Source organism: Carassius auratus, chromosome 15 (genome assembly GCF_003368295.1).
Source record: "Carassius auratus strain Wakin chromosome 15, ASM336829v1, whole genome shotgun sequence".
Taxonomy (NCBI): Eukaryota; Metazoa; Chordata; class Actinopteri; order Cypriniformes; family Cyprinidae; genus Carassius; species Carassius auratus.
Window position 1 is genome coordinate 19,448,571 of NC_039257.1, and position 15,239 is coordinate 19,463,809.

General features: G+C 43.5%; 1 protein-coding gene across 1 annotated transcript; it reads left to right on the forward strand.

The window, feature by feature from the left end:
• Window positions 1-515: 515 nt before the first annotated feature.
• Window positions 516-1,433, forward strand: LOC113115573 (olfactory receptor 51I2-like). The gene has a single exon (XM_026283148.1). It carries the CDS (start codon window positions 516-518, stop codon window positions 1,431-1,433), a length of 918 nt encoding a protein of 305 aa, XP_026138933.1.
• Window positions 1,434-15,239: the final 13,806 nt, after the last annotated feature.

The following is a 15,239-nucleotide window of genomic DNA, read 5'->3' on the forward strand; positions in this document are numbered from 1 at the left end:
TCGTGTACAGGACTCAGCACACTTGCTTGGGAAATTTTTGTACACGGGTCGTAAACCTTAAGTTTCAATAAAATTTCACATGTCAGATTTATCCAGGAAATTCCTCTTTTCTTGCAGTGTTCAGTGTATACGCAACAGCAGGGCTCCTGAGACATGTTAGATAGTATAAAACCCCCACATCTACTGGTGACAGAACCAAAACAGAACTCACCTGCAATCTCCTGATATAAATCAGAAGGTATTTTTAAAATGTTTGGAAAGTGTGTTTCTGAGACTGTTAAATTATTACTATGCTAGCAAGTTTTTAATTATTACATCACCAATCTAACTGAAGACTTTACATTAAAGGACACATTACAATACAAGTAAAAACAATAAATATATATTGTTATAAACATAGAGCTACCTATATTCCAAGGTGATGAACATGGATTATTTTTGTGGTGCCACAATTATATTAGTTAAATTGTTTCTCTCTTCCTCAGGTCAGTGAACATATCCCTTTTGTAAAGACAATGGGAAATGGAACATATTTTTTCTTCACATTGTTTGAAAATCTTGGGTGCATAAAATACGCTTTTTTCAGTTTGGGGTGTATTTTTTACTGTGTTGTCATATACTTTAATGTCCTCATTATTCTTGCTGTATTTCTGGAAAGGACATTGCATCAACCCATGTACATTTTGATTTCATGTTTATCCATCAACTCTGTATATGGTACAGCTGGCTTTTTCCCAAGGTTACTGACAGATCTGCTTTATGATACACATATAATCTCCTTTGAAGCTTGCCTCATACAGAGTGTTGTCATTTACACATATGCAGCTTATGAGCTTACAATATTAATGCTAATGGCATTTGATAGGCTTGTTGCAATTAGTAAACCTTTGCGTTACAAACAAATAATCAACACACGCTTTCTAACTCTTCTGTTAGTTATAGCATGGCTTTATCCAATGATTTGTGTTGGTTGTGCTGCTCTTTTGACTGCCAGGCTAAAAATGTGTGGTAACAAATTGTTTAAGGTATACTGCCACAACTACGAAATTGTCAAACTATCTTGTGTGAATCATAATATTAATAATATTTATGGCCTGATTGTAACAATTACAACAACTTTTATTCCTTTAATTTTTATATTATATTCCTATGTCAAAATACTTATAATTTGTAAAAGAAGCTCAACAGACTTTAGGAGCAAAGCGTATCAAACTTGTATTCCACATATAGCAATCCTTTTAAATTTCTCAGTTGCTATATTTTGTGAGCTTACTTTGAGTCGGTTTGTGAATGGGGAAATTCCCATTGAGCTGGCTGTTATCCTTTCATTGGAATTCATTGTTATACCACCCTTTGTTAACCCTATTGTTTATGGACTAAACTTTCCTGGTATCCGCAAAAAAGTTAAACATCTTTTAAAAACCTCCAAGTAGTCTGCTTTGTTGTAATACTTTTACACAGAAAACACAGTTTAAATAAATTTTAATTGATCAATCAACCTATCATTAATATTTTTAAAGCAATGAAATGTTAAAGTTAAAATTAAAGTCTTAAAATGCATAAAACATTGTAAAGCTATTCATAATGCATGTTTTAATGATTTTTTATGTATAATTTTAACCCAAGTTAAAATGCATAATAATATATAAAGTTGAATGTGTGCTATATTATACTTTCTGTATAAATTATTGTATTTATGTAAGGTGTAACATGGAATAGATTTGGTTAGAATGATTCATTATTCAATTCAATTAATCAATTATCCTTTTAACTATCACCCGTCCCTTCAGTGGGATGATTTAATTCACTATATTACAAATAAATACTAATCATGCCAAACTATATATCACTGGAAAGGTCTAAGACTCATGAATAGATATTTTATCACTTTTTGTTACAAAATATGTAGGAATAGTAAAATATTAATTCATGACAAGAGTTCACCTCAGAAATCTACATTATAACAGGAGTTCTGACCTTTGTCCCTTTGGCCTTTTCCCCTTTCTTGCTTTAGAAATCATCATAAATTATATATTAATTGATATATTAAAACCTCAAAATTCATTCTCCTCAAACCATTTTAAAATTGGACATTGCATTACCATGGAAATGGTATTTCTAATCAAAATTATAAAACGTTTTTGTTCATTGAATTATAACAATTAAAATTTGGATATTGCACTTTCATGTCTATTCAAAATATCTGCCTTCACCCTTTACATATCTTCTTTTCAAGAGGTTAATACTTCAATTCATAGTGTCTCATTTATGAAACAGTCATAGGTCAGAGAAGTGGGTGTATGGTCATTTCAATGCAAAACTTGGAATTTATCAATATAGAAATGAGCAGTGGCATTTTGTTGTTGTCTAGACCATCAAATGAAGCTCATTAATCAAGCATTAACCAGTAAGATTAGAATGCCTTTAGCTTTATATGTGTGTGAATGGCAGCATAAACAAGACCATTAGGATTCAGCCGTTGCATCATGCATCTGCAGTGGTTCTGTGAAATGAGAAAACCTGAAATTAAGTCTAGAAAAGGAATGAAATAAGTAGGATCACACCAAATATATAATATAATTAGCAGATTAATATAAGAAAAAAAAATTGTGCAATAAAGTACAGGCTATGTTGCTTTTTGTGACACTCTTAATATGTTTAATTTAATTTATTTTCTTTATATCTTTATTTGATTTAATCCATCTGATTGCACACGCACACCACGGACACAGAAATAACATTAGTTCTAACATTGCCTGACATTTCAGTCATGCATCATCAATCTAAAATGTAGTCAACCAAACATATAAGTTACATTGTTTATTTTAGGTCAGCTATAAAATCAGCTTGATACACCCATACAAACATTTTTGAACATTTGAATGATTTTACATGGATATTAGAACATGAGTGAAGTTTAAATCCATGTTTATGCTCAGAAATGAAAAATCGCTATGCAAACAAATGTTACAGATATGGCAAAAATGGAGACATTTGGATTCTTGTGGTATGAGAAAGGCTCGTAAGTCAAATGCCGTTTTAGTTTTGCTTTACTTTTGTATGCTATTTATAATAAATGCCAACTTAAGTCTAATTTCTATTTTATTTTATAGTTTGATATATGATTTTATAGCTACTTTTTTTCATCCTTGTTATGTTCTGAATATCGTTAAATTTAAAATATTTGTTGGAGAGTGAGGGGAACTAAAAAAGGCTGATTAATAAGTATTTTAAAGGTACCATTTATGTCCTTTTTTGTAGCTTTGATTGTGTTTACAGTGTGCAATATAACATGTGTTCATGTTTTGCGTGTAAAAAAACAGTATTTTTCACACAATTCACCTATCTGTATACCGCTGTTTTCACTGTCATAAAAACGGGCTGATGACTTCCTTGTTCTATGAAGCCTATCCTTCAGAAATACGTAACGGGTTCTGATTGGGCCTGCGGGTCCTGTGTTGTGATTCCACCTGGTAATGCGATTGGGCTAGAACGCACGTGCTGGAGATGCACTTATAATCACAGGAGCGTTTTTACTGACGAGATGCGCATGAAAATCGCATTTGTTTTTTTGCACAGCCCTAACATCTAGTTAACATAGCTAAACAGTGTTGCCCTTTGTGTAATAAGTTACAAAACTGTTAAACGCAACAACTTAAATAATAAAATACACTTACCAGTTGTGGTCCATAAACAACACCTTCTCCAGACAAAGAGGAAACTACTCCATCTTTCAAGAATAATCTTTGTGCGAATCCGGCATTAAACTGATTGAGATTGAAAAAGTTGTACTCAGCAAGCTGTCCTCAACAAAATGTGCTGCATATAGTTCCCTTTCAGTTGGTCACGTTCGACATACCTTCGACTGGTACAAAACGAGCCAATGGTATACAAAGTACCTTGGTCTGCGGAATTTGCATCGCAGAGCGGGTATATAAGGAGCAACACGAGCAACTCACATTCAAGCTTTCGCTTCGGAGCCGAGCACATCGCTTGCTGCAATCACCGGAGTGTTACAAGCAAGAGCTGGTGTTGGTGTGACGGCGCGATTCAGCGGTTCGTCTGGGTTTCCTGCGACAGCTCCCGCGTTCCCCTGAATGCTTCAACACCCCTAAAAGAGAAAATTTCTCTCACAAAAGAGATACGGGCCGATTTGCGTCTTTTTAAAGATGTCATTTCGCCCGTGTGTTTCTGGGTGCGGTCGATACATCGCTCCTCGTGACGGTCACGATCGCTGTGTCATGTGTCTGGGCTTCCAGCACGCTGAGACTGCGTTCGTGGATGGCTCATGTTCTCATTGCGGGGACATGACCATCTCGGCGTTGAGATCGAGACTCGATTACCTTAAAAGGTATAGAGTCCCCTCTGCCACACCCCGTTCTAGCTCTTCTTCTCGTAAGAGGGCTACTTCGGCTGGTGGCCAGGGTGATCTGAGGGTTACTGTGTGGGCTTCCCCGACGAGCAAAACTCCTCGGGCCACACCCCCCTCACATAAGCCGCAGCAGGTTGAGTTCCCAGATGAGTTTGCTGGACCCTCTCAGGCTCCTGACATCTCATTCTGGGCTCGCGAAGAGGACCGTATGTCGATCGCCGCATCACAAGGCGGGCCAGCGGAGAGCATTGGGTTTGAGTGGAATCCTCCACCCTGTCCCGAGCACTCGAGGCTGGACGATTGGTTCCTGGGGGCTGCTCATGCGGATCTCCAGCACCCCCCTCTGGTTCCTTTCTTCCCGGAAGTGCACCAGGAAGTAACTAGTTCATGGAAGGCACCTTTAACAGCTCAAAACCGTTCTGGTTCTTCCTCTGCCTTCACTGCCCTCGACGGCGGGGAGTTCCCAGATGAGTTTGCTGGACCCTCTCAGGCTCCTGATATCTCATTCGGGGCTCGCGAAGAGGACCGTATGTCGATTGCCCATCACAAGGCGGGCTTGAGTTCTCGGGAGATGAGGGTTCGGCTGCGTTGCCTCCCTCGGGAGTGCCAGCGTTGTCTGAGTTTGATCGTGCTTTCCCGGGCAGCGGAGAGCATCGGGCTTGAGTGGAATCCTCCACCCTCTCCCGAGCGCTCGAGGCTGGACGATTGGTTCCTGGGGGCTGCTCATGCGGATCGCCAGCACCCCCTCTGGTTCCTTTCTTCCTGGAAGTGCACCAGGAAGTAACTAGTTCATGGAAGGCTCCTTTAACTGCCCGAAACCGTTCTGGTTCTTCCTCCGCTTCACTGCCCTCGACGGCGGGGCGGCGGAGGAGTATGCTGGGATTCCTCCGGTGGAGCGTTCTGTTGCGATGCAACTGTGTCCACAGAGCGCCTCCGCTTGGCGTGGTGTTCCCAAGCTGCCCTCCAAGGCCTGTAAGTTCTCATCCACGCTTGTGGCCAAGGCTTACAGAGCTGCTGGCCAGGCCGCTTCTACCCTGCATGCCATGGCCTCACTTCAGGTCTATCAGGCCAAGCAGCTCCGGCAGCTGCACGAGGGCAGTGCTGACCCAGGGGTTTTACAAGAGGCGCGCACTGCTACTGACCCTGCTCTCCGGGCAACGAAGGTCACTGGGCGCTCCTTGGGTCAGGTGATGTCCACTTTGGTGGTCCAGGAACGCCACCTATGGCTGAACCTGGCAGACATGAGGGAGTCTGATCGGGCTCAGCTCCTCAACTCCCCGGTCTCCCAGGATGGCCTGTTCGGCGACGCGGTAGAGAGCTTTGCCCAGCAGTTATCTGCCGCCCAGAAGCAGTCTGAGGCCATCAGACACATCCTGCCCCGGCGGCCCAATGCTGCTTCTACCCCGCCGCTGGCGCAACCGCCTCAGCTTGCTCGTCGCCGAGGGCGCCCCCCTGCGGCCTCCTCCACTCCCGCTCGGCCACAGCAGCAGCCTTCACCCTGGCCACAGCGAGGAGATGGCCGCAGAAGGGTGGCGCAACCCTTCTCTGCCCCTAAACCTGCCAAACGGCAGGCCAAACGGCAGGCCAAACGGCAGGCCAAACGGCAGGCCAAACGGCAGGCCAAGCGGCGTTCCTGAGATGGGCGACCCAGCGTTGGAGATGTCAGCTCATCAGGAGATGGTAGCAGGACCACTCCTTCCCCCAGAGGAGGGCCGGGGAGGAATCCTTTGTTCTCATTTTCTTTTTGTTCAGCCACTGGCCCTGCGGCCGGTGGTACCCAAACCTTCACTAAAGGAGCTGTTTCCTCCACCTCCGGGTCCCAAGAGGCCACGAACGACAGTTGGCAATGTGCTTCCTCACCGCTCTCGTTCTCCTCTCCCCTTGCCAGTTTCCATGCAAGGACGGCTCAAGAATGCTTCGCCTTCTCATGCCCTCTTTGCTACTTGGAGTCAGATGAGTGCCCGCACTCTGCCCCCGCTAAGGGACGCTATGCCTCCCATGCCAGGGCTTTCTGCTCCACCACGCTGCCCCACTGTGGGTACGCCTGTAGTCCCTTTGACCCCGCTGGTTTGGTTCCTAGGAGCCTGGCTAGAGCTCCTCAGGCCTCTCTCAGGCTCGGCTACGCGATTCAATTCGTCCGGCGTCCCCCCAGGTTTCGGGGTGTCCACGCGACGATCGTGGGCAAAGATGCCCCTGTCATGCGCGCAGAGGTTGCGACCCTGCTGGCAAAGGGCGCGATAGAGCCGGTCCCTCCAGCTGACATGAAGTCCGGCTTTTACAGTCCTTACTTCATAGTACCCAAGAAGACAGGTGGGTTATGGCTAATTCTGGACTTGCGTGCCTTGAACCGTTCAAGATGTTATCGCCCAAGCGCATTTTCGAAAATCTTCGAAAATACTTCACCTCGTGGTTGGACCCCTCGTTTCTATGGCTGGCTTGCCCCTAGAACCGGTGTCCAGACATGTTGTTGTATCAACAGATGCCTCTGCCACGGGCTGGGGTACCATGTTCAACGTGCATGCTGCGTCAGGCTCCTGGACAGGACCTCGAATTCAGTGGCATGTCAATTGCCTCGAGTTGCTAGCAGTATGTCTTGATCTGCACTGCTTCAGGGCCCTGCTGAAGGACAAGCAAGTTCTGGTCCTTACGGACAACACTGCGACCGTAGCATACATCAACCGTCAGGGTGGTCTACGCTCCCGCCGCATGTCGCAACGCGCTCGCCATCTCCTCCTGTGGAGTCACAAGCATCTGAGGTCGCTTCGTGCCATTCACATTCCGGGCAGGCTCAATCGTGCAGCCGACGAGCTCTCACGGCAAAAGTCTCGCCCCAGGGAATGGAGACTCAACCCCCAGTCAGTTCAGCTGATTTGGGAACACTTCAGAGACGCTCAGGTAGACCTGTTTGCTTCTGCCAGAAAATTCACACTTCCAGTTGTTTTACTCCCTGACCAAGGGTACCCTCGGCACGGACGCCCTGGCACACAGCTGGCCACTGGGCCTGCACAAGTATGCGTTTCCCCAAGTGAGCCTTCTTGCACAGACGTTGTGCAAGATCAGGGAGGACGAGGAGCAGATCCTCATGGTTGTGCCTTTTTGGCCTGGCCGGACCTGGTTCACCGAACTTGTACTCCTCGCGACAGCCCCTCCCTGGCCAATTCTTCTGAGGAAGGACCTTCTTTCTCAGAGACGGGGCACCCTCTGGCACCCACGTCCCGATCTGTGGAACCTACATGTGTGAGTTCTGGACGGGTCACGGAAGGTTTAGGTACCTTGTCACCACAGGTGGTAGCTACCATCACTTCAGCTAGAGCCGTGTCTACCAGACATGCCTAAGCTTTGAAGTGGAACCTCTTCGTCACTTGGTGTTCTTCACGGCGTGAGGACCCCTGGAAATGCCCGATTGGGTCAGTGCTTTCCTTTCTTCAGGAGGGGTTGGAACGAAGGCTGTCTCCTTCTACCCTCAAGGTCTATGTGGCTGCCATTTCGGCTCACCATGACCCTGTTGAAGGTAAGTCTCTTGGGAGGCACGATCTGATCATCAGGTTCCTGAGAGGAGCAAAGAGGGTCAATCCGCCTCGCCTTCAGCAAGTCCCCTCTTGGGACCTCGCATTGTTTCTATCAGGACAGCAGAGAGCTCCCTTCGAACCCTCGCTCTCAGTAGAGCTAAAGTTTTTATCTTTGAAAACTGCGCTCCTGACGGCTTTGGCTTCGGTGAAGAGGGTCGGGGGCCTGCAGGCATTTTCAGTTGACGAAGCGTGCCTGGAATTTGGGCCAGCTAACTCACGTTATCTTGAGACCCCGGCCTGGGTACGTGCCCAAAGTTCCCACCACTCCTTTTAGGAGTGTCCTCCCGTGTACTCGCCCCTTTGGGCTAGTAAGGACCTGCTCGGTGTCAATCCGCTTGCTGCACCATTCCACTCCGCGGACTGGATGCATGCGCTATTCCCCTCAGGTGAGTTCCTCAGTCAGAACCCTGGGTTCCTCCAGCACTGTTGATGTCCAACACTTGCGTACATGCCCTTTGGTCAGCCATGTGTGGGACTAGGTGCCTCCATGTGTCGTGATTCCCCATCTGGGTAATCCCACGTGTGTATGTCCACAGTAAGTCTCTCCGCAGCATGTGTCTTTCCCTTGGCAAGCCTCTTGCCAGCTCTGTCGTTGAAACTTCCACCCTGCGGGCTGGGTACCTCAGAGTTCTTATGTATCACCACCTTGGTAGATACCTGCCTTCTGTAAGTCCTCTCACGGGCAGGCAGCCTGCTAGCATATGTCCAGCTGGAATATGCTACCCAGTGTATTATGTGTGAGCTATAGGCCCTCACTCGTGCTGGCCTCAAGACAGGGTGCTATCACTCACACGGGTCGCTGGAAGACAGCCATGTGGCGTTTTGTAAGGGACCCCATTCGTAACGTCGAAAGTGACTAACTGAAAGGGAATGTCTTGATTACGTATGTAACCCTCGTTCCCTGAAGGAGGGAACGGAGACGTTACGTCCCCTTGCCACATCGCTGTTCCGTTGAACGGCCGGGTCACTGGCTCGGCTCCTCAGCGAAGACTTGAATGCGAGTTGCTCGCGTTGCTCCTTAACACTCTGGAGTCTTTGGGGCCTGGAGAAGTTTTGTCATGCCCTGATATTTGTGCTTTTTTCAGTTTCTTATAAATATCTAAATGGGTAAAGTCTAATATCACTGTAATCAGCACAAACTGGGCTATAATAATAATATGTGAAATGCATGCATGTACATGATTGTATTTTTGAGAAAAAAAAAGTTATGCATGGTTAGTGAAAAACTAAAAATGTTAAATCACTTGAATGAGGCCATAAAACACATACATAACATTGGTTCCCGGGACTGCTGAGAACTGGAGCTTGTAGCCTAGAATTTTTCTTTTTAAATTATGTGAAAATCATCTTGTTTACTCACTCACAGAAAACAATATATTGATTTAAATTTTCTAAGAAACTTTTTGTTGGTAAAAGTCATATGTGAATAGGCGTCAACTATCATGGATATCATTGCGATTTACACCAGAGAAGACAAAGGCCTGCATAATTAGCCGCATAATGAGCCTCTCATTCAGCTGTGCCACTGTGAGTGAGGAGTTACAAGAAAGAATGTGAGAACAAAATAAAAGTATATAATTTTATGTTTGTAGTTTATTAAGAATATATTTAATTATCCCACAGCATAATTTAATATCCACTTGGGGGAGCAGTTAAACAGTTTATTAGAAACAATCAGGGGGGGGGGATAAATTAAAAGAACTGCATTGTTTTTACATTTGTTAGAGTAATCTCTATTTGTTACATTTATATTATTTACATCAAGCCTTTGAATGGTATAGTATTGTATACTGTTATTGAAACTTCATAATGTTTCACTTGATTATACATGCAGTCAGGAATTATAGTTTGGAAAAAGTATTTGGAAAAAGTCTAACTAGTAAAATGTTTACACGTTATGTGAAAACTAGTACAAGTATATAAATAAATACAAAGAGATTTACTCATGTTTATGATCTCTGCTGAATAAAGTGCTTCATTCTTTTTTCTGAGGAAATCCATTTCTCAAATCCTCAAACACATCACATCTTTTTGGGGTGAATTATGTCTTATTCCTCTCATCGCGAAGCAAACAGTAAAATAAAATAAAAACTTGAACAGTCTTGCTTTTTCTTCTGTGTGGGCATATTCAAGCCGCGCGCTTCTGTTTGAATCTGAATAGCGCGTTAAGCATGGGGGCGTGGTCACATTAAATATAATGAAGGGAGACATGAAAAACAGACATTGCGTTGTTTTCATATGGATTACTTTATCTCAGAATATTTGTTTTCGGCAGCACTTGTTTAGTTTAAAAGTAGACATGCCAGGCTTTCTATAGATATCTCTCTCATGTCTCTTCGTTGAGTATTCACAGAGTTACAGTTCATTTTAATGACGTGTTTGTAAATGACGATCAGCGGAGACAAAGGCTGCAGACAGCGCACCATGTTTGTTATCTTAATTTATAAGTGCACAAAGTTTTTTTGTTATTATGTCTGTAACCAAAAAAAAAAAACTAGACCCTACAGATTCGATTGATGTATTGCTCTTATCTGTACGATTAAAACTGAGAGTGTAATTTAAGTTCTTTTCAGGGTTATCAGGAGAAAATGACTCAAAACGCATATATGCGTTAATCGACTCGAAAGGGTTAAATACCGGCTCTGCGGGGCGGAGCTCGCGATGCAAATTCCGCAGACCAAGGTACTTTGTGTACCATTGGCTCGTTTTGTACCACTCAAAGGTGATTGGGCTCTCGGGCGAGATCCCATTCGTAACGTCTCCGTTCCCTCCTTCAGGGAACCCTGCCAGGCCTGATGATCAAGGAGGCTGCCTCAGAAACCTGTGATCTCAGCCGCCTAATACCGGAACATTAAGCTGGATGGCTGGTGCTGGCGAGTGTTTAATAAACACTGTAACTGAGCACTGCAAAGGAAACTTACAGAGTTTATTAGTAGACACATAACCACAAGCAATTTAATACACATAAGTATATACAGAGAGGGTTACATTTACTCATCCACCCTCCTGCGCTGGAGCCCTGCTTAAGGGGCACCTCCTTTTAGTCTGGACCATCAGTCAGGTGGTTGCTATGAACATAGAACCATAAAAACAATATAGGTCCAGCATAGGAGACTGTTATGCAAGAGGTTTCCACCTAACCTCGATCAGGTGGAGAGCTGGTGGTTACAGGGGAACTTGGAAAGGGAGGATAAAAGCAGAAGTCAACCCTCAGAAGTCGATTAACGCATATACGCGTTATGAAGCTATTTTCTCCTGATAACCTCTTAGACTCCAGAGGGTTAAAAATCCCTAAAGGGAATGAGTAGGTACCTCGGTATCACTCCGATTCGGACGAGAACGCTGCCTCGTCTAGATCACACCCCTTAGGTTCTGCTTACCTCCTTGTGACCCACGATTCCTCTAACCCCTGCCCACAGATGGGGGAGGAGCACGAGTTATGACACTAGCCTTCTGTGCCCGTCTTTGATCCTCAGATCGAGACATGCCAGGACCCCTATGTTGTTCGGGCTCAGACCAAGCCTTCATCTCCCTGGACTTCTCAAATCGGCGTCTCAACAGAAATAACGAAAAGTTCAGAAGGCAAAACCTGAGCATCGAGAAGAAAGCCTTTTCTTTCCTCTCGATGTCTGCCAGGTTCATCCACAGATGTCTCTCCACTGCCACCATGGCCGCCATAGTCCCACCCATGCCATGGCAGCCTGTTTGGTAGCACGGAGAGAGATCCGTGGTGCGGCACAGCTCAGCTACCTGACCAGAAAAAGGCCCCTGCCTCTATCCAGGTCTCTTAGCAGGTCAGTATGATATGCTTGAAGCACCAGTATTGTGTGAAATAAAGCCACAGCCTGACCTGCTACTGCGTATGCATTGCCATTTAAGCAAGATGATTTTCTGAAGGGGGTTAGATGGCAAGGAGGGAGATTAAGAGAGGATGTTTCCCCTGCAGAAAGAAATTTTTTTTTTATAAATTATTTATAAAAATATAAGCTCTTTCTACAGGGGGCATTCCCTCATAGCCACTTTCGCACATCACCTCGATGTCGGCAGATTACTTTCATGCCGAAACCGATGGATGCAAGAATAAAAAAAGCATCTTCATTTATTTTTAATCTCTGTGTGGAGATCATGCAGAAAGGCTCACCTGAGCTGGAGGGCTATGGTCAAATATTAATTTTCGCTCAATAAACTCCAACAACTCTACATATGCAGGGCAGGAGAATTGAGAAGGCTCAGCCTCAGCTTCTTCACCATCCTCAAATATCTCCTGCTTTTCCTGGGTAAAAACCCAGTAGAGCACTAACCTCAGTTTCAGAAAGTGTTAAAGATATAACATCATCCTCCCGAGGCTCTCTCTCGTCCGCCGCCATTTTGTTTTGTTTTTTTTGTTTTTTTTAATGAGCGCGAAAGGGAAAGTCCCTCTTTAAACCATTCAGACAGATCCACCTGTATTCTCACAAGCTCATTTTCTTCCATGCCTCAGCACGGACAGGTCCTGAACCGCGGGAAGCAGATGGCTGCCTTTTTTTCCCCTTTTCTTTCAGAAGAGAGACGAACGAGAGCAGGGCTTCTTCTATTGAAAAAACGCTCACAATGCATGCAGATTGCCTCCTCAAAGACATCGCGTGCGTGCTCTTCTCCCAAACAAATGACACAAAGATCGCGTGTGTTATCGGATGTCAATTAACACCATCACGGATGCACAAATTGTCTAAACGCTTGCTAGTTTTCACCATGATAAACAGAGAAAGATTGTCCTTAACGGTTATTTCAGATGCATGCTTCAAACAAAACAGTCAGTGAAGATGAAGAAGATAATGACGTGGTCTCCCGGTGCTTATTTATAGTCACACCGGAAGTGTGAGGTTGTCGCCGGCCAACAAGTTGGTGTTTTTTCAATTAAAAAATGGTGTTCCCCAACGATGAGGTGTTCCCCAAAGTGACCCCTAGAGGACGCAGTTTGAAGTTCCCTCAAAAGGGAACCTGGATATTTTAGACAATATAGAAATACAGGAAAGGAAGTGTCCTGGGAAAATGGCACGTTTGGTCACCATACCTTATTCAAGACCACTGCAGTCTCAGCAGTTGTACTGGCTTTCTCAATTCCACCGCCTATTGTCACTTCAGATGAACTTGCTTACTCCTGTCTGCTGTTGCAATGACACGGGTTTACACCAGAGCTGGCCCAAGGCATAAGAGAATTAAGCAGCTCCTTGGGCCCCCAAGAGTACATGAAATGGCTAGATTTTTGTGCAAATAGCCTAAGTGTTGGCAGAGGCTATTTACATTAACTCTGCCCACCAATGTCTGAATCGGCTAGTGTACACTACAAAGGTCAGCCAGACAGTCACCAGCTTCTGTGGTGCAGATGGTAAAACGTGTGATTTACTCTTTTTGATGCAGTCAACCTGGGTTCAAAATATCCTTTTTTTCTCACTTTTCAAATCACATCATAAAAGCATTTATTTTCAACAAAAATTATGGAAATATAAAGTTTAGGGTAGGGTTAGGGTAGGTGTAAGGAGGGCTTTATTGTCCCAATAAGGTGGCATCCATTTAATAATTTGAATAAAAATTATAATTTACACACAATATGTTATTACTGCATACTGTTTTATAATGTGCTATAATACTGAGGTGCAAATATATGTGATTATTTTCAGTAGTATAAGTAGTAGTATAGTAGTAGTAGTAGTAGTAGTATTATAAATAGTTTTTGTCTTCTGTATAAAAATATATTTCCCGGATATTTATTTATTTGTAATGAAACAATTCTGTTAAATAAACTTGGTACTAATAACAGCTTAACATTATTTATTATTGCCTATCTCTTAGGTATTTGCTAGTATATTCCAAAATCATTAAACCTCAATTAGTTATAGATTAAGGTTTATTTTTATGTACAAATGGCTTGCTGCTGTGTACAATGTTTTTATGTTGTTAAAATAATATTCTTTTCCATAAATGCATTGTCTGCGGTTTTATTTAGCTACTTTTCAGTACACCATGCAGTGCTCTGTCTGACCGGTCCCAGTCCTGCAGATGCAGTCTTTCATATAGTTAGCAATAATGTATTAATATTCTCACAATAAATATTGTTACTTTCATTTTCAAATGAAAGTACAAATGAAAGAAAGTACATTTGTTAAGTTTGTGTGACGTCTCAGTGAATCACTGTTTTTGTCTGAGCTGCAGGTGATTGGCTGATTGGATGATGTGGTGTTGCACCTGCACTGAATCAACGCTCTGTTAAAAGGACTTGTTTGAACTGCTGGAGAAGGAAGATTTGGTGCTTGTTGGTGTTTTGTCTGCCTTTCATGGATCTACCAGTGTTCTCAAGGGTTATGGAGGTTGCGGGAGATCACCGCCGCACTTGAGGAGTTTTTCCGTATGATCCGCCTTTCTTAGATCGGATGTTTGGACATTATCTTTCGTTGGTTATATTTCCTTGATGCAACTCTTATTTTCAGCGAAGTTACCATAGTGACACCTTGATCGATCCTCTCTATATGCAGTTTTATGAGTCAAAATGTAATCATCTGCTAAGACTGCAGCTTCAACCGCACCATGGGGCTTCTTTTCATTTATATATATAGCACTATAGTCAGGCACAATGTTCTTGAACTGTTCTAAAATAATAAGGTCACGTAACCTCTCAAAGTTATCAACATTTGAAGCAATGCACCAACGATCAAAATGAGAAACGAGTTCTCTTACCACCTCAGAATGTGTTTGGCGGTCACCTTTCCTCCAGTTCCTAAAACACTGGCGATATGCCTCAGGAACTAACTCATAAGCTTTTAGGATTGTCACCTTTACCTTATTATAATCCTTTCGGTCTTCCATCGGAAGTGCTGCATATGCCTCCTGTGCTTTGCCTGTAATCACAGTTTGGAGCATAACAATTCGGACAGCATTTGGCCAATTCCTTTCTTAAGCAATAGTCTCAAACAAAGAGAAAAACACATCAGGATCATGTTCGTTAAATTTAGGAAGCAATCTTAAATTACTGGCCAAGTCGAAACCACCATAATCATGTCTCTCCCCACGCTCTAAGGATAGTTTACCTTCCTTTACCAATTTTAAACGCTCAGCTTGCAACTCAAACTCACGTGTTGATTTTTCAGCCTCTAATCGTTTCTGTGCAAATTCAATTTCATGTTGTTTAAGTAAGTTATCTGTTCTTAATTTTTCAATCTCAAACTCAAATTGCTTAGTTTCCTTGACCAATTCTTTATCATGATTCTGTTGTATTTGCAAAATTTCTTTTCTTTGTTCAAAAGATAACCCTAAAAAAATAC